This window comes from Vanessa tameamea, chromosome 26, assembly GCF_037043105.1.
Source record: "Vanessa tameamea isolate UH-Manoa-2023 chromosome 26, ilVanTame1 primary haplotype, whole genome shotgun sequence".
Lineage (NCBI taxonomy): Eukaryota > Metazoa > Arthropoda > Insecta > Lepidoptera > Nymphalidae > Vanessa > Vanessa tameamea.
The window spans coordinates 2,038,848-2,062,959 of NC_087334.1; the positions used below are offsets into that span (position 1 = coordinate 2,038,848).

Genomic DNA, 24,112 nt, shown 5'->3' on the forward strand with positions numbered 1-24,112 from the left:
GGTTAATATTTCTTACAGTGCTTATGTCTATGGGCGGTGGTGACCACTTACCGTCAGGTGACCCATTTGCCCGTCCGCCTACAAATATTATACAAAAATAATAGCAATGACACTGAATTAAACCAGTATTTTTTTATTGTTGAGTTGATTACACGTTATGTTCACTACAATATAATCACCAATACTACGAAAGTAGTTCCGTTTCTCTGTCTGTGTGTCTGTTACGCTTTCGCGACCAAAACACTGAATCGAATTTGATTAAATGTGGTATGAAGCAGGATTGAACCATAAGAAAGGACATAACCAACCCCTAAGACACGAACGAAGCCGCAGGCGACAACTGTCTGCAATATACTCAGTGTGCTATGCGCTTCATCAGGAGAAAGGTTATTCATCAACCTGTACGTGCGCGGAAGGATGTCCTTGACTGACACTGGTATGAGAGGCTGGGTATGGAGGTCACTGAATTAAAAAAATAGTGTGTACTCTTTTCATGCAGACCCAGCAGTTTGATTTTCATGATATCGTGTAACTGGATTGCGCTAAATTCATATAATGGATCATTGTACACCATTACAATTTAAATTAATATTCGTGTTTAAAATTTAATAAATTGTATTTTTTTCTTGTTTCAGATATTATTTGGTGATACCTAAAATTATTATGAGGCCGAATAAAAGTAAGATCATTCCTTTTTATTTCTTTTAAAAATAATTCGAGGTGAAAACTCCACTGTGCAAAATTATTATTAATCTCTAAAAGTATATAATGACGACCTCCGTGGTCGAGTAGTGTGTACACCGGTTTTCATGGGTACGCCACTCCGAGGTCCCGGGTTCGATTCCCGGCCGAGTCGATGTAGAAAAAGTTCATTAATTTTCTATGTTGTCTTGTGTCTGGGTGTTTGTGGTACCGTCCTTACTTCTGATTTCCATAACACAAGTGCTTTAGCTACTTAAATTGGGATCAGAGTAATGTATGTGATGTTGTCCAATATTTATATTTATATAATATCTTAGATTATTATTTATAAAGATAGAATGATGAACTACAAATGAAGTAAAACCAAACGAGCCCACTTGATTACCTTGGTGCGTTTGACGGCTACGCTTGACACTCATCAAAAGTCACACTTTACTAGTGTGCGTTCTCAGATTTGACAGACTATCTAGACATATTAATCAAAAAATAAATAAATTGTCATGTGAATTTATTCTTAAACTTTTTTAAACACTATAATTAAAATTGACTGTAATCTGTCATTCTTATTAAAGATAATAAAAAAATGTGCCGTAATTTTTATAATTATAATCTGTTGTCCTTGATGATTATTGTTTATGGTTCTTGGAGTTTTTACCTCAATTTAAATAGAGTTAGTTTTACAAGGTAATTATTAATATTAAGTACATATATTTTATCGTAGTACAATTCTTGCATGTAATCTGTAGTACAAAGTTATTTCTTTAGTATACTTAATAATAATATAAATATTTACGGCTTTACATATTTATGTTGTATAAGCTGTGATTAGTTGAATAATGCTGTCTTTTTCTTTCGAATGTTAAATCTATGATGACAGACAGAGATAAAATAGTGTTTAATTAACTAGACACCCGCTTTATAACGCTTATAAGTAAGGCCACTAGTTTTTTAAACAATACTGAAATAAAACGTGTTGTTAGAAAATTTGAAAAGAAATGTTTATTTTTTATTTATTTTTATATAATCCTTCCACAAAATCTAACATTAAAATATTCTATGAAACATATATTTTACTAACTAATATTTATTATAAGTCCTTATGTACAGTCGGACAGTATAATATAACATATAATTTTTAACTGACTGTTCCTTATTGTTATATCAAAATGTATGTGATAATGTTTTTCCAAATAATTGTATTATTTATAAAAGTATATACATATATTCGAATAAAACAGGTTGTGATGTAGATATTTACTTAGTATCAAGTAATTAGTTTTAATTATTGTTTTAATAAATACTTGTATTTAAAATTTCTGAAATATCTTACTACATAAATGTCAAATTCAATAATTACTTCAAACTAACAAGTTCTTAAAACATGGTACATTTTTAAATTTTAATTTAAAAAAAAACTAATTTTGATGACGTTAATTGTTATATAATATTTATAAAGTTTTTATTAACATATGAACTTCAAATTAAAAATTCGATAAATAATGTTTCTACGCCATCTACCGCGTAGATTATTAAACTTGATCTTCTAGGACTATACCTAGGTGGCGCATACTTTTTTTTAACAATATTAAATTAAAAATTATTCATTTTATATTTATGTCACGATTGTAATCTGTAAGTTATATATTCTATAAGTAACAAATAAATAAAAAATATTTTTGCTATATCATACAAAATGAAACACAAATTATTTCGTAGTATTTATTTAATTTATTAAAAAGAAATTAAACTTCTAAAGTTACTATCTGCAAATGTTAAAACAATTGATGCTGAATCGCACGTGACATTGACGTAATAACCTGTGCCCTTTCGGCACACAAAAAAAAACATATTGATGCGGAAAGTGAAAGAATACAGTTTTAAGTGTAAATACGTTTTATTCCATAAACATGTAAGAATTCGTTTTATCTTAATGAAGTTCACATCATTCGATATAATATCGACGAATTTATAATTTTTTTTTTTATTATAATTAAATTTAACGTTTGTTTTTACTTTTTAATTTAACGTCTTAACTATCTCTTTGATTTTTAGGAGGCAAGATTTAATTATGCCAAGTTGACAGAGTTATATTTTGTATGTGTGTGTGAATATCGATTACATTGACTCCGACTTTACTATTCGTTAGGATATATGTCATGAGAAATTATTTTTGTGATTTTTTTTTTGGTTGGCTTTGGTTAAGTTCGATTATCCCGGATTTCGAATCTGTGTTATGCTGTAGTGTGCAAATGTATTGTGCATATGTGTGTGAATGTCCCAGAACCTTGCATATGTTGCAAATTATAATACAATTTGATCCCATGTTCTATTGGTACAAAATCATATAAGTTTTAATCGTTAATCGAATAAATAGATTATTTTATTTCAAACTGAAACACCCTATATACAGAAACATAAATCATAAATAAAGTCGATCCGTTCCCTTCAGGATAAAACCGACGAGATACGGAACACTTAATCCTGAGACTACTTACAATGTTATTTTTAACCTGTGCTAACCTTGTATAATGTCAGCTCCACACTTATCACCTTAGGTTTTAATAATACTATTAAATTACTGTGTAGACAGTAACATTGGGTATATCCATTATCCACAGTTATGTTTAATTATATAGAACAAAATGGGTTGAATCTATTTTACCTTTGCCAGTATATATATTTTTGTAACGCCTAAATAAAAAAAAAAACGACCTCCGTGGTCGAGTAGTGTGTACACCGGTTTTCATGGGTACGCCACTCCGAGGTCCCGGGTTCGATTCCCGGCCGAGTCGATGTAGAAAAGATCATTAGTTTTCTATGTTATCTTGGGTCTGGGTGTTTGTGGTACCGTCGTTACTTCTGATTTTCCATAACACAAGTGCTTTAGCTACTTACATTGGGATCAGAGTAATGTATGTGATGTTGTCCAATGTTTATTTATTTATTTTAAAATATAATCCTTAACCAATATATACAAAAGCTTATACCAGAACATAAAGCGCGTTTAAGCGAAGGTTTTAGTATATTATATACTTTGTATATGATCAAGACAACAACCGTCGACAGTTTTGTCTGTGATATTAAAAAAAATATATTTCATAAAAGGCAATAATACATCAAGATAAGAATTACCCGCACGTAGAGATACTTCGTTTATCTCTATTCATCGTACCTAGGAAACGCCATCGCCTTGACAAAGGACAGGATACATGTAGATTGAACAATCAATGACGTCAGATAGGGTTAGAATATTCTGGAAAACTCGTATTATTCCGCTAAAGAACATAGTTTTTTTTTTTTTTTTCACATAGGAACGAGCGCGTAATTTAATCGATTTATGAATAAATTAAATTTATTTTTAAGTATTGTTTACTGATAATGATAAATCTTGTAAAATGGAAACTACTGAGGTATTAGTTGAACGAATAAAATGAAATAAAATTACGTATTCAAACAAACATAAAAATATATAAATATTTATAAGCAAGTATATTATGTAAACAAATATATAATTGAATAAACATATCGGCCCCTATATAAAGATTTCATTAGCTCAATGTTGTTACTATCGGCATAATAAATGCAACCGTTCACTCAACCTTGTATTTATTTTGTATTAAAAAAAAAAGTATTAGTGTTGCCAATGTTGATTAAAACTATAATGTAAATCACCAATAAAAAAAACTTTTTTTAAGAAATCATTTCTATATCTTTAGATTATTTATAAACCTTTGTGACGAAACAGTTTTTTATGTTTTATTTTATTAACGAAGTTAGCATGTAAAAGTAATTCAAATGATAGTTATAATATTGTACTATCGTGTTGATCTGATGACGGTTGGTAGAACTCTTCAATCGGCTGTTTTGAGTACAATACGTACCAGTTACGAAAGCTAGTTTTACTATAATTTATGTGATTGTAAAACAAAACAGTTACGGGGACAACTAGATAATAAAACACGTCAACCAGTCTAGTACATTACTATAAAAACTAGTGATCAGTTTAAATTTGTAATAGTTTTCTTTTTTTTAATTTTGTATTAATTGCTTATGACCTAAAAAGTAAGTGCTTTATTAAAATCTTGTAAAATCCAAATTTAAAAATGTATGAAATATTTTATTTAATTATATTATCTATATTTAATTTCAAACAAAATCCAGCTCGAATTGGACCGATTCCTTCAAGACAAATGACATATTTCGATGTGACGAAAACGTTTATAACTGTCAGTTTCAAACGAAAGTAACATGCATTATATTATGAAATATATTTTATCAGAACAAACAAAGATAGCACAAAAGCTTCGTCTAATTACCGTTACAATGACAACACATAAAATACGACGTAATAATTACAAGGTCACCGAGATAGCACATCTGCATTGTCTCGTTTAAACATGGAATTATTGTGAAGATAATAAGGCTTTATAGAGCTGTATCATTGCTCACCTTTAAAAAAAAACAGCCTGTTTTATCTCTTTTCATATGTAAAGGATTGTAAGTGATAGCATGTGTCTTCGTGTCATACAGAATAACCATAAAGCATAATTATTCAGCGCCATTTTGAATTTAGTCTCGTTATGACGTCATATTTTAACTTCAATAGTTAATACATAAATAAGCATATTAAAAAATTATATTTTTTTACTAAAATTTTGTTACATTATCAATTTAATTTTTAAAGTATAGTCGAAAGTATCGTGTTATTTTTATTGATTGTTCAAATAATTTTAAGTAAAGTTTATTTTTCACGCGTTGCTTATTGGACTGAATTTTATTTTTTTTGTACGTTACCTTGACCAGATCGTTTTGATAATGGTTAAATTCAATATTTGTATGGATTTAAATTGTTTATTTAACAAAATTTGTTTTAATACTTATTATATTTAAAGTATATAAGATACTAGTCTCGCCCGTGTCTTTTGTGACATTTATAATTATATTCGTTTGAATTTTGCGTAAATATATATTTATAAAAATTTATTATTTCGATTTAGACTGAATTTTTTTAGAAGGGTCTTAACATATATTTCAATATAATATTGTTCGAATTCGATAAATTTAAAATATATCATAACAGAGCGTGACTTCTTTAAGATATGTATATAGTACATTTTACGTTATTTTGCCTGATATTTTCGAGATAAGTCTGACTGTAACTAGAGGTGATCATTTTATACAATTACACTGGTTTACCGTTCCGGTACATGAGCACAAGTGAGCATTGCTCTATAATAGATAAGTGGGTGGTACATAACCATAGCGCCATATTTCATACTATCTACTCCCAAGTAATAGCCACGAAATAATCTGATTTTCATTAATTACTAAAATTCTTATAAAAAAAAACCATCACCTTTCCAAAGAGAATAACTAATAAAAATATGTAGTTAATTATAGACTTTATGGTTATATGAATACGACTTAAATTCAATTACTAGTCATTTCGACATGGGTTTGGATCAGTTAATTGAATATAAATATTAGGAGTCATAGAATCCATTACATTCATAAATAGGAGATAAATAAAACTCGAAATCTGCAATTATTTAATAAGAAAACACAAATTACGTCATTATACCTACGTGTTAGTTAACATGTTATTGTAATTTTCAGTTGTTAGTACAAATATATATTTTTTTATAACTTTACATAAATACTCCAGTATTAAGTTATGTAATATTTTCCGAAAGAACTAACAACATTTTTAAACAATTAGCTAACAAACTGAAATTAAAAATAATTTGAATAATACATATGAATATTATTTACTATTATTTACCGTATGCATCACTTAAGCCTCGATAGTTATCTGAAAAAAAAATTACGTTTTAAATTAAGAACACAACACAAACATAGAAATTACTTCTAGAAAATTCTTATAAATTTATATATCAAAGAAAAGTTGCTCTCATAGTTTTTTCTTCTTTAGTATTAAATATTATATTTACTTTATAGGACTTGCTATATATTTGCGGGTTAATTATAAGAATTATTTATACGTATAATATTAAAATTAATTAATTTAAATTAAAAATATTAATTAAATGACGTCATAACGATTCGTCCTTTGCCATTGGGACATAAAACAATACAAAAAAAAAACATTTCAAAAGTCACCTAAAATATTTTATATTTAAAAATCGAATTCGTATAATGTTATTTTAAAAAATGTATCCGAATCTCTTAAAATATTTGATTACCTTATTCTCTGATGATAATGCTGATAGCCTTAAATAAACATTCAATTAAGATTATATATTAAGACGTGCTCTTAACTCGGCTGTCGGAAAACGACTGAATAAATCGTAGATATGATTGCGTATGCGCTTCTCGCTGTTTCAATTATTTCACCTTTATATACAGAGTGTTCTAGAATATTTCAAATATTGGTAAATTTATTTACTTGGCATTTTTTTAAGTATCATTATCAACTAATATTTTATTTATTTCTTTTCAATAGCATTTTGAAATAAATACATATATTTTTAAATTAAAATACATTGATTTTTGTGTCATTTAATACTTTTTAACAAACAATAATAAACCTCACCATAAGACATGTTGAGGTTTTATTCGTTCGTCAAATTTTACCTTCCATATTTGTCGTTCGATATAAACATTTTATTCTGCCCCTGATATACCCATACGAACGCGATACGGCTAGCTACGTATTCAGATTAAATGTAACACGTACATATCTCCACAAACCCTTGAAACATCTGCCGAATTATTAAGAAGAGAGACAGATTTTATCTAACGGTTTTTTCGATCAGTCAAAAAAAAACACTAGACAATACATTAATTAAATCACTAAAAATGTATCAAGACTTTAAATTAACGTGGTTATTTTTATCACTACAAGTATTTAAAACGGGATATTTACCATGTCTCGTGAACAAGACATTCGTAGATAATATCGAAATATCGAGCTCCAACGAATAAAAATAAAAAATATAAATATTCCGTTTTAAATACTTGTATCAAGATTGTTTATATTCGAAAACTATACTATAATGGCGTCCATGTTTATTTAACTCTAATATGTCAGGTGCACAATAATAGTTTTATGTAAATGTATTCATCAAAACATGATGTTATCAAAAACGCATTATGTAAACCTATGTTAAATTCAAATGCGGGCTGATCTTTTGTTACTGTAATAATTTATCTGCATTTGTTTATGCACTGTTATATAATAAGTATATAAATGTTAACTCTGTTACCAAAAGGACATATGAGCAAAGGTACCACTCTCTAATCACATATTCTACAACAACAGCAATACTTATTATGATTGTGTTCCGGTTTGAAGGGTGTGTGAGTCATTGTTAGATTAGATGTTGAAAAAGAGTAACAACTGAGTTTCTTGCCGGTTCTTCTCGGTAGAACCTACATTCCGAACCGGTGGTAGCTTTACTTTAAATAGTTTGTTAAATGACGATTTATTTTGTAAAAGCTTACTTGAATATAGGAAATCAGATGAGCCATTTTTGACTACATCCTAAAGTCAATAAAAAAAAAAACTTGTTTTTTTTGTTGGATAATTTTCGATCAATTTTCAAACTTTACTACGTTTTTTTAAAGTGAATAAATTTCCTATTTAGCACTCCCATTAAGCTTAAAGCTTCTGTTAGTAGAGGGAAAACAATAGCCCAAGAGGTAAAATATCGCAGGATCGATCCTGCGATATTTTACATCAATACGCGACCATTAAACCATTGCTCTATAACGCTTCACAACTGTAATAACAAATTTAAAATTACCCTGTATTCATCTGTATGTACTGAAATAATGCCTCATAAAATTAACTATAAACAAATCACATTGATCCGCATGTGTCACAATAACAAACGTAAATTAAAAGCGTTTAATTTGGTGATAACTTGGTGGTAGGTATTTGTGCAAGCCCGTCTATCTACCACCCACCCATATATTCTACCGTCAAACAGGAATACTTATTGTTGTATTGCGGTTTGCAGGGTGTTTCAGGCAATGTAACAGGCACATGGGACCACCATATATATACCATCCTAGTTCCCAAAGTTGGTGACGCGTTGGTGACGCATTGGTCTTATGGGAAATGTTGAATATTTCTTACAGTTTGTAAAGATTATAATTAGTGGTGACCATTTACTGTCAGTTACCGATTTGCCAGTCTTGTGACTCGGTATAAAAAAAGGATCCAATGCCTTATGGATTCCATGTGCTTTGTTTTAATTAGAATTCTAAATAATAATAAAATATTTATTTTCTATGAAGTATATCTATCACATACTTATTCAATTTCAATTTTATTTGAAGTAACTAATATTGGTCAATTTAAATCAGACCATGCTATTTTAACCGATGTTTTCGATGTTTTTCACTGAATTTTCATGTGCTTCATTTGTGTTTATAATTCATCTCGTGCTCGGCGATGAAGGAAAACATCGTGAGGAAACCTGCATGTGTCTAATTTCAACGAAATTCTGCCACATGTGTATTCCACCAACCCGCATTGGAGCAAGGTGGTGGAATATGCGCCATATCTTCTCCTCAAAGGAAGAGGAGGCATTAGCCCGGCAGTGGGAAAGTTACAGGCTGTTAATGTAATGCTATTTCAGCTGTGTTAGATATGACCCTTATGTCACAGCAACGTGCACCAAATTTATGATATAGTTAATAAAAAAATTTATTTAATGACGTAACTAATTTTAATTATAATTGAATATGTTATTTACCTTAACTATATATATTTATGTATAATCTGACAAAATTTGATCAATTTTACATATATAAAAAGTTTATTTTGAAAATGCAAGAATTGTACAAATTAAAATATATTTAAAAAGCTAAAAAAATAATAAAAGTAATAATTGTAATATATAATAAATATAATATAATATTTTTACTATTTATCGATTAAGTATATATCGTTATAGCACAACATATAAATATTACCTTGTAAATACAAAAAGTATTTATTAAAAAGCCTCATAAGTTTAAAATAAGATATCTACACTTTTGAACAGATTAATAATATATTTGTAAGCAATTCATTTGCTTCGATGCAATTGAAAAAAAAAAAAAAAATAGAAATTTCAAAATTATAATAATTTTTCTTTCAATTTCCAGGCTCGTTATGTACAGAAAGCGTCGAGATTACGCACCTCTTATCAACGGCGAAGATCTAAAGCTCCTAGGCCGAAGACCGTATACGGAACTCAGAAGTATGAACGGAGCATCAAACCCGAGACAACGGTGAATGAAACTACCTCCCCTTACTAGAGATGATGAATTGAAGAGTCAACGAAATCAATCAAAATACATACGTTTTTGAAAACAAAAAATTACTCTTTCTTGCTCATCGACCAATCGGAACGACTCACTAAAAGTATACTAACTCGATGCGACTTGCTTTCGAGTTCGACAATAAGGAACGAGTAGTAGGGGGTAATTAGTCATTATTGTCCAGCTCTAATCTTTTTTAGAGTTGGGCTATTGGAGTTTGTGTACCAGTTCTATTATGTGCTGTGAATTGAAACTCGTGTATATATTTATATATATATAGATAGATAAGTAACCTTGCTTGTATATTTTAGGGTTTAGTTTTGTTCAATTTATAACTTGACCTTGATATGTTATTGTCAACATTTTTAGATTTTTTTATATTGTTTTACATATACCGAAGACTAGGCTTTATGGTGTAGCACCTTTGCCATTTCCAAATAAAGAAAAAACAAAGTATATAAAATGTTATGTAAAATCGTTTTTTATTTTTTATTTTATTCAATCAATCATATACCAATGTAATAAATATAGTAAAATTCACATATAGTTTTGGTCAAGTATCTTTGTTTCGGGGTCCAAGTTATGCCCAATTAAAAACCAATTTATGTTGGCCTCTCCAACTAAACAAAATGTATCGTCAAAGTAGATCAATAGTTATAGTTATATATATCGATTTGAAATCACATTTTCAATAACATTGTCATCAATTAGATACAAATTATTTATTTAAAAAGGTCTAACAGACATTTTTTAAAACCAACTGAAAGCTACTCAACTTTATCGTTTTTGATGGCATCAAAAACAAAAATTATTTTATATAACATTTTTATTTACTTGTACATATTTTAAACGTATAAACTGTTTCAAAATATTTAAATTCAGCTTAATATTTAACTTTACATAATGACAAATAGTTTATTATTAAGGTGTTCCCAAAGACATAGAATGGACTAAGCCAAGATGAGAAAAAGATCTAGTTAGAAAACTGACATCATTAGAAAGAGACATAGTGACTTATCAATATCTGTCTCTTTTAGTATTGAGGTGTCTCGGTTAGTATTAATTAAAACGATTACTATTTTATCCCAGAAAACTATTGTGAATGGGATTTAACATCAAAAATCCCATGGTATATAAATTTTACAGTACCAACAAGTGTCATTTTCGGCGATGACTTAACGACTGGCTTCAAGGTCATTAGTCTGTCTACTTCGTAAAAACAATTCTGAAAAGAGACAACAATATATCAATCGCTTTGTCTCGCTCGCACTCCTGTTTCATTTCATAGGTGAACTCTCAGTGCAAGTTCATTCTAATTCATCCTCGTCAAGTTAAAATTAGACAAAGTCAGTATAACTATATTTAAATATGTAATAATTTAGATAATAATAACAGAGTATTATTAGATTAGTGAGTAATTTATAGTTTTAAGTAGACAATTTATATTCTAATTTTTGAATGTTGTGTAAATAGAATTTTGTTTTTTTTTTTGTTTTTTGTATTGTTGCTTGCATTTAAAAAAGTGTGATTTCAAATCGACCGTCTTAGGTTACTCAAATGTCTAGATAGGGTGTCGCACTACAAAATAACTAAAACATACGACCCAACTTCATTATCTTGATTCTTGGTGTGCGTGACAGCTACGCTTGACACTTGCAAAACGTCACAATACTTTACTAGTGTGCGTACTTAGTGTTGCCAGTCTATCTAGAAACTACCATTTTTAAAACTGACACAGCGTCACGTTGAAAATTTAAACAGATATAACATGAAAGGTATGCTAGTTAATTGTGTTAGTGAATTTATTTATATTCTATGCAATCTGACATATATATCAACGTAATATTTTATTTCAAAGTGAAAAAAAAAAATAAAATAAAAATTATTTTAATTTAATTTGTTTTTCTTATTTAACACTTGTCATTGTAAATAGGTTACCGATTTATGATATAGGTATGCCATATACCATCAACTGGTAGGTGGTCGTTACCCCCCACCATTGCGCGACCACTTACTTATACTGGCTCTCATCCATCAAACCGGACCAGAACAATACTAAGTGTAACTAAGGCCTTTGACGATAGAATATCTGATGAATGGATGGTACCTCCCCAGCAGGGCTTGCACAAATCCTTAGAAAAAGCAAATTTTGTTTAAATTGTATGGTATTAAACATAAGGTAAGGCTAACAAATAGCAAATTCGCTCATTACCAAACTATTTCAATTGCAATTAAGTATCATATTTTTTACCCACCAATTAGCCAACCAGTGTGTACATATTCCAAAGATAACAGGAAAAAAGCCAAATAAAGAACATTTGACAGCAAATTGACGCGATATCATTGGACGAGAGCTTGATTAATCTATGATATTCATGGCGTTTTGAACGTCGACCAAACTGTTGTCGGTATTTTGAAAGTAAAATTAAAGTGGAAATAAGTAGTTAAGTGTAATAGTGTTGTATTATAAATAAACATATATAAATCATAAACTCTTAGTAGTGCACAATATAGCTGAGTTATTACCAAATCGCATAAAATACGTAAATCTAAGGTTTGTTTATCTTTTCTCCTTGGAATTGGATTGGAATAGGCTATATGTAAGCGTGTTTATGCCTTCCCGCATAACTTCTATACTACTTATCAAACTGCGACAAATGAGGTAACATTAGGCGTTGATATTCATCTCATCACAGGCCATGTGACGTCACTCTTAATTTAATATGGCGTACTGTAATGACACGTTACTGAACTTAAAAAAAAAATTTGAAACGCGCCCTGTTGGGTATCAAATGAAAGGTCTCAATCAGCATATTTCGAAAATAAATATATTACGAGCCCTTGCTTGGTTGCTTGCTTGAATTAACTCAATCATTGGGTGAAACGCTTAAAATCACGTCATAGTTTGCGCTTCGCAAAGTGATGCTTGCCTTCATCATCATCCTCCTGCCCTTATCCCAATTTTATTTGGTGTCGGCGCAACATGTAAAAAAAAATGTAATTATAATTTTTTACGCCAACTCTTACATTAGCAGCCTGTAAATTTCCCACTGCTGGGCTAAGGCCTCCTCTCCCTTTGAGGAGAAAGTTTGAAGCATATTCCACCACGCTGCTCCAATGCGGGTTGGTGGAATACACATGTGGCAGAATTTCGTTGAAATTAGACACATGCAGGTTTCCTCACGATGTTTTCCTTCACCGTCGAACACGAGATGAATTATAAATACAAATTAAGCACATGAAATTCAGTGGAGCTTGCCTGGGTTTGAACCCGAAATCATCGCATAGATATTATATATATAATCATATTACAAATGTGAAAGTAACTCTGTCTGTTACTGAACCGAATATGATGAAATTTGGTATGATACAAACGTGATCCCCAAGGAAGGACGTGGGTCCACGACCCATATAATAATCTCACGAGTTTATTATAACTTAAGTTATCCGATCATATATATATCTTCCAAAAGAAATGTCCATTCGTCGATACTGAAAATACTAAAATAGTGAATCGACGATTTAATTATTGCTAAGAATAAACAATATTAAAAAATAATGCTTATGAGTACATTTCAATAAAGCTATTTATACAATTTTATTAGAACGCCTAAATCATACGATTTCGTTCGATATTACTATAACAATAAATGTCAAAATTGCTATTGTATACATTAATGTTGAAACGACGAAAATGCGTTTGCTGTATTCACATTGTTCTATAAGTAATCAGTACGATTAATTTATATTAACAGAAATGTTTTTATTAATTTTTATAATTCAATTATCATTAATCAGTTCAGATTTACAAATAAATGAAACGGCTTCTAAAATTAAATACCTGTTAGGTGAATATAAATCATGTAGACGGAGTCGGTGTGCTGATTCACGTCAATTGAAATTGAAGAAATTTGCTGAGAATACGTTGAGTTTTTTGGACAAAACTGAAAGGTTTGGAGAATATTTGAAATATTATAACGTGAGCGACTGTCATGTTAGTGAGAATAGAAATTCGATGTATAATTTCCAACATATAATCGATGGTTTATTGATAAATAGTGATGTGCCAGATACGCACTGGGATGAATACAAAGTAAGTACCGAAAATGTATATACTTACATAGTTAGTAAAATATAAATATTTTGAAAAGTTTGAAGTCAAATTCAGATCAAAGAAAGATTAAGTCTGGATGGATGTTTGTTACTAAATCACACCTGAATGGATCTGAATGAAATTGGGCACAGAAATAGATTATAGTCTGGATTATCACATAAGTAGTTTTTTGCTTAACTGCGCCCAATAGGAAATCTTGTCAACCAATTTTTTTTCCGTCCTAAGCCTGGGTCTCACGGGTATAAATCCATCACTGTTTAGTATATTTAATAGTTTAACCCGTATATTGAATTTACCTTACAATTTGAGTTCATGTAAACCAAAAAAAATGCCAGGCCATAAATCACAAAATAAGACGAGGCCGAGCATTAGCTTGAAAGCAGAAATATTTTTAAGTCAAACGTATGTATTTTTTATAAGCCGGAAATACATTTTCGAAGCTAGACAAATAATATTCCACTTAGAAACTATCGATTTCAACAGACATATTAAATATTACATTGTAAATACAACTGCTGTACAGTAAGTAAGTGTAATTAATATATATTTTGCTGTATTGGAACTCGCGATGCGGTTAAGTTTAACATGTTTTAGACACCGGACTATCTCTCTTTACATTAGCAACCTGTAAATTTCCCACTGCTGAGCTAAAGCCTCTTCTCCCTTTGAGGAGAAGGTTTGGAGCATATTCCACAACGCTGCTCCAATGTGGGTTGGTGGAATACACATATGGCAGAATTTCGTTGAAATTAGACACATGCAGGTTTCCTCAAGATGTTTTCCTTCACCGCCGAGCACGAGATGAATTATCAACACAAAATAAGCACATGAAAATTCAGTGGTGCCTGCCTGGTTTTGAACCCGAAATCATCGATGTAGATACACGCGTTCTAACCACTGGGCCATCTCGGATCCATATCTCTCTTACTGAACCGGATTGCCTTACTATCAGTGTTATTTACCGACAAAAGCCAAATAGACGGAACACGTAAATATTTTACCGGACAATAATATATACTTATATCCTTTGACCGGACAATAATATATATCCCCAAGGCCGGCAACCAAGACAACCGCTTTCCAAACAAGACCGTACAAAGCCAGGCCCGAAAACCTAGCACGATCATTTCCGATACAGGCTTTTCTTAAGGACTTTAAAAGCCATCCGCGCCGCACGTGCCAACTGTCGGCTCCTTACCGTGAACTTGACGATTGAGGAGTCGAGGTCGGTAAAACAAATATGGTGTCCGTTCTTGCGCCATTTAACTATTTTTAGCTGTTCTTCTAGTCAATTCAATTGTTTATGTTCAAATATATTAAAGAGCATTTTGTTAAAACTCATCGAATAAATCATTTTATGGTTTAATCTTTACAGGCGGCATATAATAAAATGTATGCAAGTACGCATCATGAACAATCGGCTTTGTCAATATGGCGGAATAATCTAAAACGCGTTGCTGAACATAATCAGCAGTACTTGGCTGGAGAGAAGAGCTACTCTTTGCACCTCAACCACTTTGGGGACTGGGTAATATTTTTAAACGATAATTTATACTTTTAGGCGGATGCACTAAATTAAACCTAATATGTGATTTAAAAACTTCTATTAAATTTATTATTGACCATGACAACTGTGATTTCCACTCAGGATATGTTTATTCTAATAAATAATACTAGTAGGTCACCCGCGAAACTTCGCGTTTATTCAAACGACTTTTTAGGAATTTCAAAAGCTTTTTGTTTTGATTTAATGTCATTGTAAACTGCAAGTCACTCATCTATAGTCGGCGTAAAAATTATGAAACCTTTTTAAATCAAATTTTTAATGTCAAATAGTATACATTATTTCAGTTAGAATTGAAGTTTGTCGATAACAATTTACTTTAATTTATTTATCTGACGATGATTTCCCTCTTTCGATCTTGGAGCGCATTCAGCATGTATCTGATCACTCGAATCAGATCGGCTTCGTGGCTTGGATTTTACAAAGATCCTCAAGGATGGAGTTGGTGGCGGACAAATCAAGGACTTGAACCCACGTCCACCCACTCATCAAGTATTCTGCCGCCAGGCAGCAATAATTGGTATTAATGTATTCCGGTTTGAAGGGTGAATGAACCAGTGTAACTACAGGCACAAGGTATATAACATCTTAGTTCCCAAGGTTGGTGGCGCATTGGCGATTTAAGGAATGGCTACTATTTTTAACAGCGCCAATGTCTATGGTCGGGTGTGACCACTAAACACCAGGTGGCCGATTTGCCGGTTCGCCAAACACTAACATAAGTGCTCTCGCAGTTCAGTCACTATCATAATCGCCAAATTCAGACTGACCAGAAAGAGTTCAGATGAAGACCATTCAAATCTTACTTACAGTCTATAAGCCACCCAAATCTTTTATTTATTTGAGTAGGACAACCAACAGTAGACACAATATCACATGAAACAAAATTACATTACGAAAACATCTTCGGAAATGCTCTATTATTTACAGTCAGCCGTGTAGTCTCACCATGCACTAACGCATAACATCACACACACAAACAACGTCTAAATCTGAACACATTGAAATTTGAAAGAAATACAATTTGGAAATAGAATTATTGTTTATAGATGAAAGTTAAAACACTTTCTTTTTTTAATTTTTCGATTGACCTAAGTGCCATCGTGACAAATGTCTGAATCTTTTACTTGATTAATAAAAGCCAGCCAACGAAGACTTTCAATTTATATTATGACTTCAGCCTATATTCGCGTATACAAGACTGCTATTGAAGTTGATTAGAACTATCCCACTCTTCGATCCAGCCGAAGATCAGAAGAGGACAGCGTATCACGAAAACAAACACCGCACTGTACCGAATAGGGTAAGTAAAATAACAGCCTGTACAGTGTGCATGGTACACTACTGGGCCAATGACTCATCTCCTATTCAAGAGGTTTGGAGCTAATTCCACCATGTTACTCCATGAGTATTGGTGGATACACATGTGGCCTACTTTAGTGAAATTAGACACATGCAGGTTTCATCACGATGTTTTCCTTGACCGATACGCGAGATGAATTACAAACACAAATTAAGTACACGCAAAATCAGCGTTGATTGTAACCACTGATATCGATTCTGAATAGGGTAAAATAATATTAACATTTTTCGTGTAGAGAAATACAATTTTGGTAGAGGAATATATTTATTTTTATCATCTAATATTCTCCAATAATAATTATAAATTGATAGTCATTTTTTTCTGGTCTGTAGTAGATAAATATTTAAAAGTGTTGCTAACTTACAAAAACCTAATTATTTTCTTGTTAGTTCGACTGGCGTGTCCAAGGCTTCAATCCTCGGAGGGAGGAACAATGGCACTGTGGGGCATGTTATGCGTTTGCGGTCACTCACGCACTGCAGGCGCAACTTTACAAGAAACATGGAGACTGGGGAGAACTTAGGTAATCAAACAGAACGATTCAAGAGAAATATTTGTATGTATAATGCATATTATAGTAGAAAAAAGCCGAGAATCTCAAATTTCCAAGCCGGAAAAATCCAGAATGTTAATTTTTATGTTTGTTTTTCAATCTAAAAATTGTATATAGACCCTTATTACCTTATTATTGTGTACAGACCTTAGCGTGAAACTAGTGCGGGTACTAGCGTGGAAAATGTTTAAATTTAGAATTAACAAAAAAAAAAAACAAATGTAACACGTCACTTTGCTCAACAATACGTTGAGCAGTGACGCAGAGTCATTGGCGAAGCAAACTAAAATTAATTAGTAAAAACATTGTTTAATTCGTGTTGATAAGTGTCAAAGGCATAAAGTTATTTCACTATTTGCATTAAATACATATGTTAAAATTCTTAACTGACTGACTGACTATCAATGCACAACTTAATCCTATATGATTATGCGATAGCTGTACATTAGAAATCAGCTACTGTTTCATTTTGAAGACCTCCAGCCGTAGATGTGCAGAAAAATAAAGAGGATTCTTGATTGCAATTCACTAAATTGTTACGATTTAACAAAGATATTAATTTTAGAGAGCGGAAAAAAAGTTACTGGTCGGTTAGAGAGCGCCAATACTGCTGTATAAGAAAAAAAAATGGACACATAAACATTCTAACTGAACTAATTTAAACTTTATTTAAAGGAGGCTTCATCATTTTGGCAACAAATGTAAATGAGTTGCAGTTTACAATGACATAAAATCAAAACAAAACCTGCCATAGGTTTCGAACTTCCTGAAAAATCGAACTTTCGCGGGAGACCGACTTGTTAATAATAAATACTTAAAATGTTTGACGTATTACTTCCTAAAGCAACGCACCTGCAAGCCCCCAGTTATTGCAGATGTCCATGGGCGATGGTAGTTACTTTCCATCAGACGCCCCCTGCTCGTTTGCCACCAAAACCAAAACCACAAAAAAGATGTATAGTCATCTACATAATGTACAGACTCACTAAGAATGGCTTTTGTGAAATTTTGATATAAATGGTAGTTACTTTCCATCAGACGCCCCCTGCTCGTTTGCCACCAAAACCAAAACCACAAAAAAGATGTATAGTCATCTACGTAATGTACAGACTCACTAAGAATGGCTTTTGTGAAATTTTGATATAAATGAGGGTTTCCATCTATTTCATCACATTGTATTATTCCAGGTTACGAATATTGTCGTAGAAGTTTTATTAAATTTCACATTTGTCACTAAGAATGAATTAATCTAAACAGCTACCTAATATAAGTAATGATACAAATGTCTTATCTGAAGGCTTCTGGAAATTTTGATAACAAAATTAACGTATGAAACAGACATTGTAATTTTGTATTAATATGATTTGCCCAGAGAATCAGAATTGCGATTCAACGGGAAAACGCTGCATTCTTGCCACCATTCCTCGCGGCTATGATTTGAATTAAGGCCGTAATTTTAGTAATTGTTATTGAAATAACGAAATTGTCTTTCATTCCGAAAGATAAATATGCATGCAATTACAGTCCACAGCAGATTGTCGACTGCAGCTGGAGAGATGGAAATCTGGGCTGTGACGGGGGATCCTTGCAAGCGGCCATGAGATACGCGGCCCGAGATGGACTTATGATGGAAACTTACTACCCATACCTTGGAAAGGTGAGTTTATTGTTAACGAGCTACAGCAGTGATGGATCCTCACTTTATGAACGTGGATAGTGGTCATTTAACTATTCCTATTAAATGTTAATCTTTGATAATATCCATAATGGACAGGCAGGCCGAATGCTGTTCAGACTAATCTAGGAATCCATGGACTAGCTGGATCCATTGTACCATAGTACAATTTGCTTGTTTTTGTCTTGACGGCTGACTGATCAGCCGAATCGTATAAATTTTTCGTGCACAAGAGAACTGGATGATACATTTTAAATGATCGCCTCCAGGCTGTTTCAATTAAATAAAACATATTTTTGTACGAAAACAATGATTGTAAAATATGACATTTATAAATATAAGTGTTTGATTCCGAACCGGTGGTAGATTATTTAGTATTAATAGCAAGAGCCGAGATGGCCCAGTGTGTAGAACGCGTGCATCTTAACCGATGATTTCGGGTTCAAACCCAGGCAGGCACCACTGAATTTACATGTGCTTAATTTGTTTATAATTCATCTCGTGCTCGGCGGTGAAGGAAAACATCGTGAGGAAACCTGCATGTGTCTAATTTCAACGAAAATTCTGCCACATGTGTATTCCACCAACCCGCATTGGAGCAGCGTGGTGGAATATGCTCCATACCTTCTCCTCAACGGGAGAGGAGGCCTTAGCCCAGCAGTGGGAAATTTACAGGCTGATTATGTATTATGTAATAGCAAGTGTAACATTTCTATATTGAAAAAATAATTTTGTCTTTGGACTTTGAAACAGGGTTCAGACGTTGACCAATTTGTACGCTTTAAATTCGAATTCGGAATTGTTACGTGTAATAACCTATTCTATAAGGTTAATTACGCTATGAAAAAGTTGAGTAATAACTGAACTACTTTTATCCACTTTAATAGTTCTTCTAAAGTACAGACAATATCTTTGTCGACTTTAGAAACGCGAATTTTGGAATATCCATAATGAATATCATGGATAATCCAAGATCTCGCGTCAGTTCAATGTCTTAACTTATTTATTTGACTTTATTCTTCTTGTAGTTCAAATGTGTATTCCGTTTTTAAATCGGTTTCATAATTCAAATGCTTTCATTTAACCCATGTTTTTAAAAAAATATATAAAAGTACTTTACGAGATTTTATCGCCAGAAACATTATTGGCACACCCTTGTGCCAAATTTCGGTCCAAACAGTTGGTTGAAACTTGTTTAAAATTACATCACAAGACCCGCACGTGCTTTTAGGTGAAAAAAAAAATGATAGCTTGTAAAAAGATAAATAACGCAATTACCACTTCCGTTGTGACGTTTACTTGGTAGGGCTTTACGCAAGCCTCTCTGGGTACCAGCCACTCGTCATCACACCAAGTAGCGATACTTATTATTGTTGAGTTCCAGTTTTCAAGGGTGAGTGAGCCAGAATAACATAACATCTTAGCTCCAAAGTTTAGAGGCGCATTGGTGATGTATAGAATCGTTATAAATTCTTACGGCGCCTGTATCTATGGGCCGTGGTGGAATGATATAAAAACAAATTTATCGAATATGTTCAGATAATAATTACTTCTAATAATTGTAGAAAGATCGCTGTCATTACAACCGACAGGCAATCAGGGCAAGAGCTCGTCGTTGGGCAACGTTACCGAAAGGAGACGAGGACGCAATCGAAAAAGCTGTAGCCACCATTGGACCCTTAGCTGTTGCGGTTAATGCGGCTCCATATACTTTCCAACTGTACAGGTAAGATTATGTCTGTGTATGGTCGAACATGATTAGAAACCTAATTCATTCGTTATATAGGCTAATTACTCGGTAGTTAGGCTTTGCTGTCGCGCCTTCAGGAATGAACCATATAGATAACTATCAAACTCGTATGTGTGGTTTTATTTTGAAATATCTATAAGGAATTATTTTTGGCTAATTAATAAACATGTTTATTTTCTATGGTATACAATTGCATATATATTTGCCAAAACGCTATATGTGAATAGAGTATATGTCGAATGCCTTTATAATCAAATTTAATCGTCTGTCTGTTTGTGATTTTAAAACAACTGCCAATATTAAAGTTAATTAGGCTTTTTGTAACGAAATCCAAAACCACCACTTTTAAAAAATTATCTGCCCGTCTGTTTATTTGTCTGTGGTAACCTTCCAAATAGCTAAATGTTAAAAATGTAATTACTACAAGAAGTATGCCATGGTACCGTTTATTCTTTGTTTCAAAGAAGTATTGAAACATTTAGAACAACATATTTACGTACATGTATTCAAAGTGAAACCACAGGACACGATTAGTAATAAATATATTTAGACTAATATGATAATCAAGACAAGTCAAGAGAGGCTTAGTTTGTTAATAGTAGGTAAAGTTAATTAGCAAGAATATAAAACATAAAGGGTAAAGTAGAAATGGAACCATCTTTTATAAATACCTATACAACGCCCGCATGGGTCGTAATGAATCTTTAATTTATTTTGTATACAATAATGTTAAGTTGATACTATAGAATTTCACTTAGTGGTAGGACTTTGTGCAAACCCGTCTGGGTAGGTTTACCCATCATATTCTTAAACATAATATATTAATACTAGGTGAATTTTATTTATATTTCTTAAAAACATTCGATTCGATAGGTATAATAATGTTCTTAACGAAATAGTACTTACACAATATATCATGTTAGTTTAGATAGCAACAGTTTTCTTTTGACACAGAAGGTTGTGGTAGGACTTTGTGCCAACTTGTCTGAGTTGGTACTACCCTCTCATCAGATATTCTAACGCCAAACAGTAATACTTAGTTTTGTGGTGTTCGAAGGGTGCGTGAGCTAGTCCTAACTACACAGTCACAAGCAACATGACATCTTAGCTCCCAAGGTTGGTGGCGGATTATCGTCACGTAGGAAATGGTCAATGTCTATGGACGTTGGTGACCACTGAATATCAGGCGGTCAATTTGCCCGGCCGCCTACTTATTACATAAAACAAAAGTTCCACGTTAATTTCAGTAACTGGGCCATATTTTAACTCAATCGGATAAATTATGCCCGACTTAACACAGGGGGTGCAAAAAACTCGGGTGCCGTCAATTGGGTTTTCCTTGCTGATAACGGTTAAATTTAAGACCTAAAGTCAGGTCACACTGCATCCAACCGGGCGTTTATTGTGCTTAAGACGGGGTTGATTTTTTAATATGCGTTCGAACAAACAAAAGTATTAATCTATATACAGAATATATACGAGTCTTTACGGCCCAATAAATATAGTATTCTTCTTTCATTTGAATAGAGGTGGCGTTTACGACGATCCATTTTGCTTTCCCTGGAGTTTGAACCACGCAATGCTACTAGTTGGATACACGCCGGAGTACTGGATCCTTTTAAACTGGTGGGGAAAGCAGTGGGGGGAAGATGGATATATGAGGTAATATTCAGAAATTACGAAAGTTATATGATAACTAATAACAGAAATATTCTGCACTTTTTCTGAATGCGTGTCAATCTGCTCATTGTTTGAGTAGCACCGAAATGATACCAGAGAGTACCAGATGTTTGTGGATTCTAACTTAAAATCACGGGCTCAAATCCAGGCCACACTGTTTTCAAGAGTTCACGTGCTTCATTTTTGTTATAATTCATCTCAAGGAATTTATGTCATATGTAATGCATAATCCTCAGTTTAAAAGAGAGGTGACCTATTCTAGCCCATGAGGCAGATTTCATAATAACATTTAAATAAGGATGGTTTATTGAATTCTATATTTAAATTATTTTACAGAATCCGAAGAGGCTTCAACATTTGCGGCGTTGCAAATATGGCGACTTATGTTGAACTATAAATATTGCTTTCTAGTCGCGATATATCTTCTTAAGACTATAATTATTTGTTAATTAATAAATATATTGTTATCATAAATTATTTCTTTCATTTAATATTTTATTTAACACAAATAAAATACGTGTGCGTGTCCGATGCCCGACAGGAGTGACGGCTTAAACTAATCTAAGTTGAACTATTTAAGGTTAAGGTTAATTTATTCTCAAAAAGACTTACTTAAAGATTCACTTACACGAGAACAGTATGATCAATGTAACAATAAAAATATTCGCCTTATAGGTACTCAGTTAACGGAATATAATATAATCAAATCGCTGCATATATTTTTATCGCTACAAAAGTGGGTATTCTCTAAAATATATTTTGAGAGTTGAGACTTAAACCCGTTAACTGAGTTTAATTTTTTTTATATAATATGGTAAGTTTACGTTGCCGCAATCAACGATCCATCTCTCAAAAATAGACTGGCGCTGTAAAGCGTTACGTAATGAAGCGCTCTGCCATCCCATAAGAAGTTATCACTTCGAAAAACCGAATTTATTGCTTCCACTGGTGACGGGCAGGCTGGTTAATTTTTCGCTGAGAGAAGGGGAAGTGCTGTTAGCATTCGAACACGATATCTACATAAGCAATATTTAATTATTTTTTTATATACTGTGTGAAAACCGAAACCCAGGCAGGCCAATGAATTTTCATATGCTTAATTTGTAAATATAATTCATCTCGTGCTCGGCGGTGAAGGAAAACATCGTGAGGAAACCTGCATGTGTCTAATTTCAACGAAATTCTGCCACATGTGTATTCCACCAACCCGCATTGGTGCAACGCGGTTGGATATGCTCCAAAAACCTCCTCAAAGGGATAGGAGGCCTTAGCCTAGCAGTGGGAAATTTACAGGCTGCCAATGTAATGATGTAATTTGTGTTTATATACTTATTTAATAGTCCTCAATGAAAATAACTCTACAACAAATATTCAATGTCTTTAAAGTAATATGTGTTTATGCACATGCTAATATATTATAAGCGCCGCGCAGATAACC

The 24,112-nt window shown here is 32.3% G+C and overlaps 2 protein-coding genes across 5 annotated transcripts in view; both read left to right on the top strand.

Moving 5' to 3' along the window:
* LOC113398386 (trehalase-like) overlaps positions 1-11,871 on the top strand; it is a 46,437-nt gene extending 34,566 nt beyond the window's left edge. For 2 of the 4 annotated variants that reach the window (XR_010309689.1, XR_010309690.1), the window contains exons 15-16: positions 9,820-11,132; positions 11,169-11,871. Coding sequence is in view for 1 of the 4 variants with exons in the window: in XM_064219179.1 (XP_064075249.1) it covers positions 9,820-9,945; positions 11,264-11,267 (130 nt within the window). In the remaining 3 variants the exon portion in view is untranslated. Of the gene's footprint in view, positions 1-635; positions 749-9,819; positions 11,133-11,168 lie in introns of those variants that run through there. The other 2 variants (XM_064219179.1, XM_026637109.2) reach the window with 2 other exon arrangements.
* A 1,851-nt stretch (positions 11,872-13,722) lies between these two features.
* LOC113398388 (procathepsin L-like) lies at positions 13,723-23,132 on the top strand. The gene is made up of 8 exons (XM_026637110.2): positions 13,723-14,068; positions 15,465-15,617; positions 16,834-16,956; positions 17,406-17,539; positions 19,094-19,226; positions 20,810-20,970; positions 22,522-22,656; positions 23,011-23,132. The coding sequence occupies exons 1-8, from the start codon at positions 13,733-13,735 to the stop codon at positions 23,069-23,071; spliced, it is 1,236 nt and encodes a 411-aa protein (XP_026492895.2). The 5' UTR covers positions 13,723-13,732; the 3' UTR covers positions 23,072-23,132.
* The last annotated feature ends 980 nt before the right edge of the window (positions 23,133-24,112 follow it).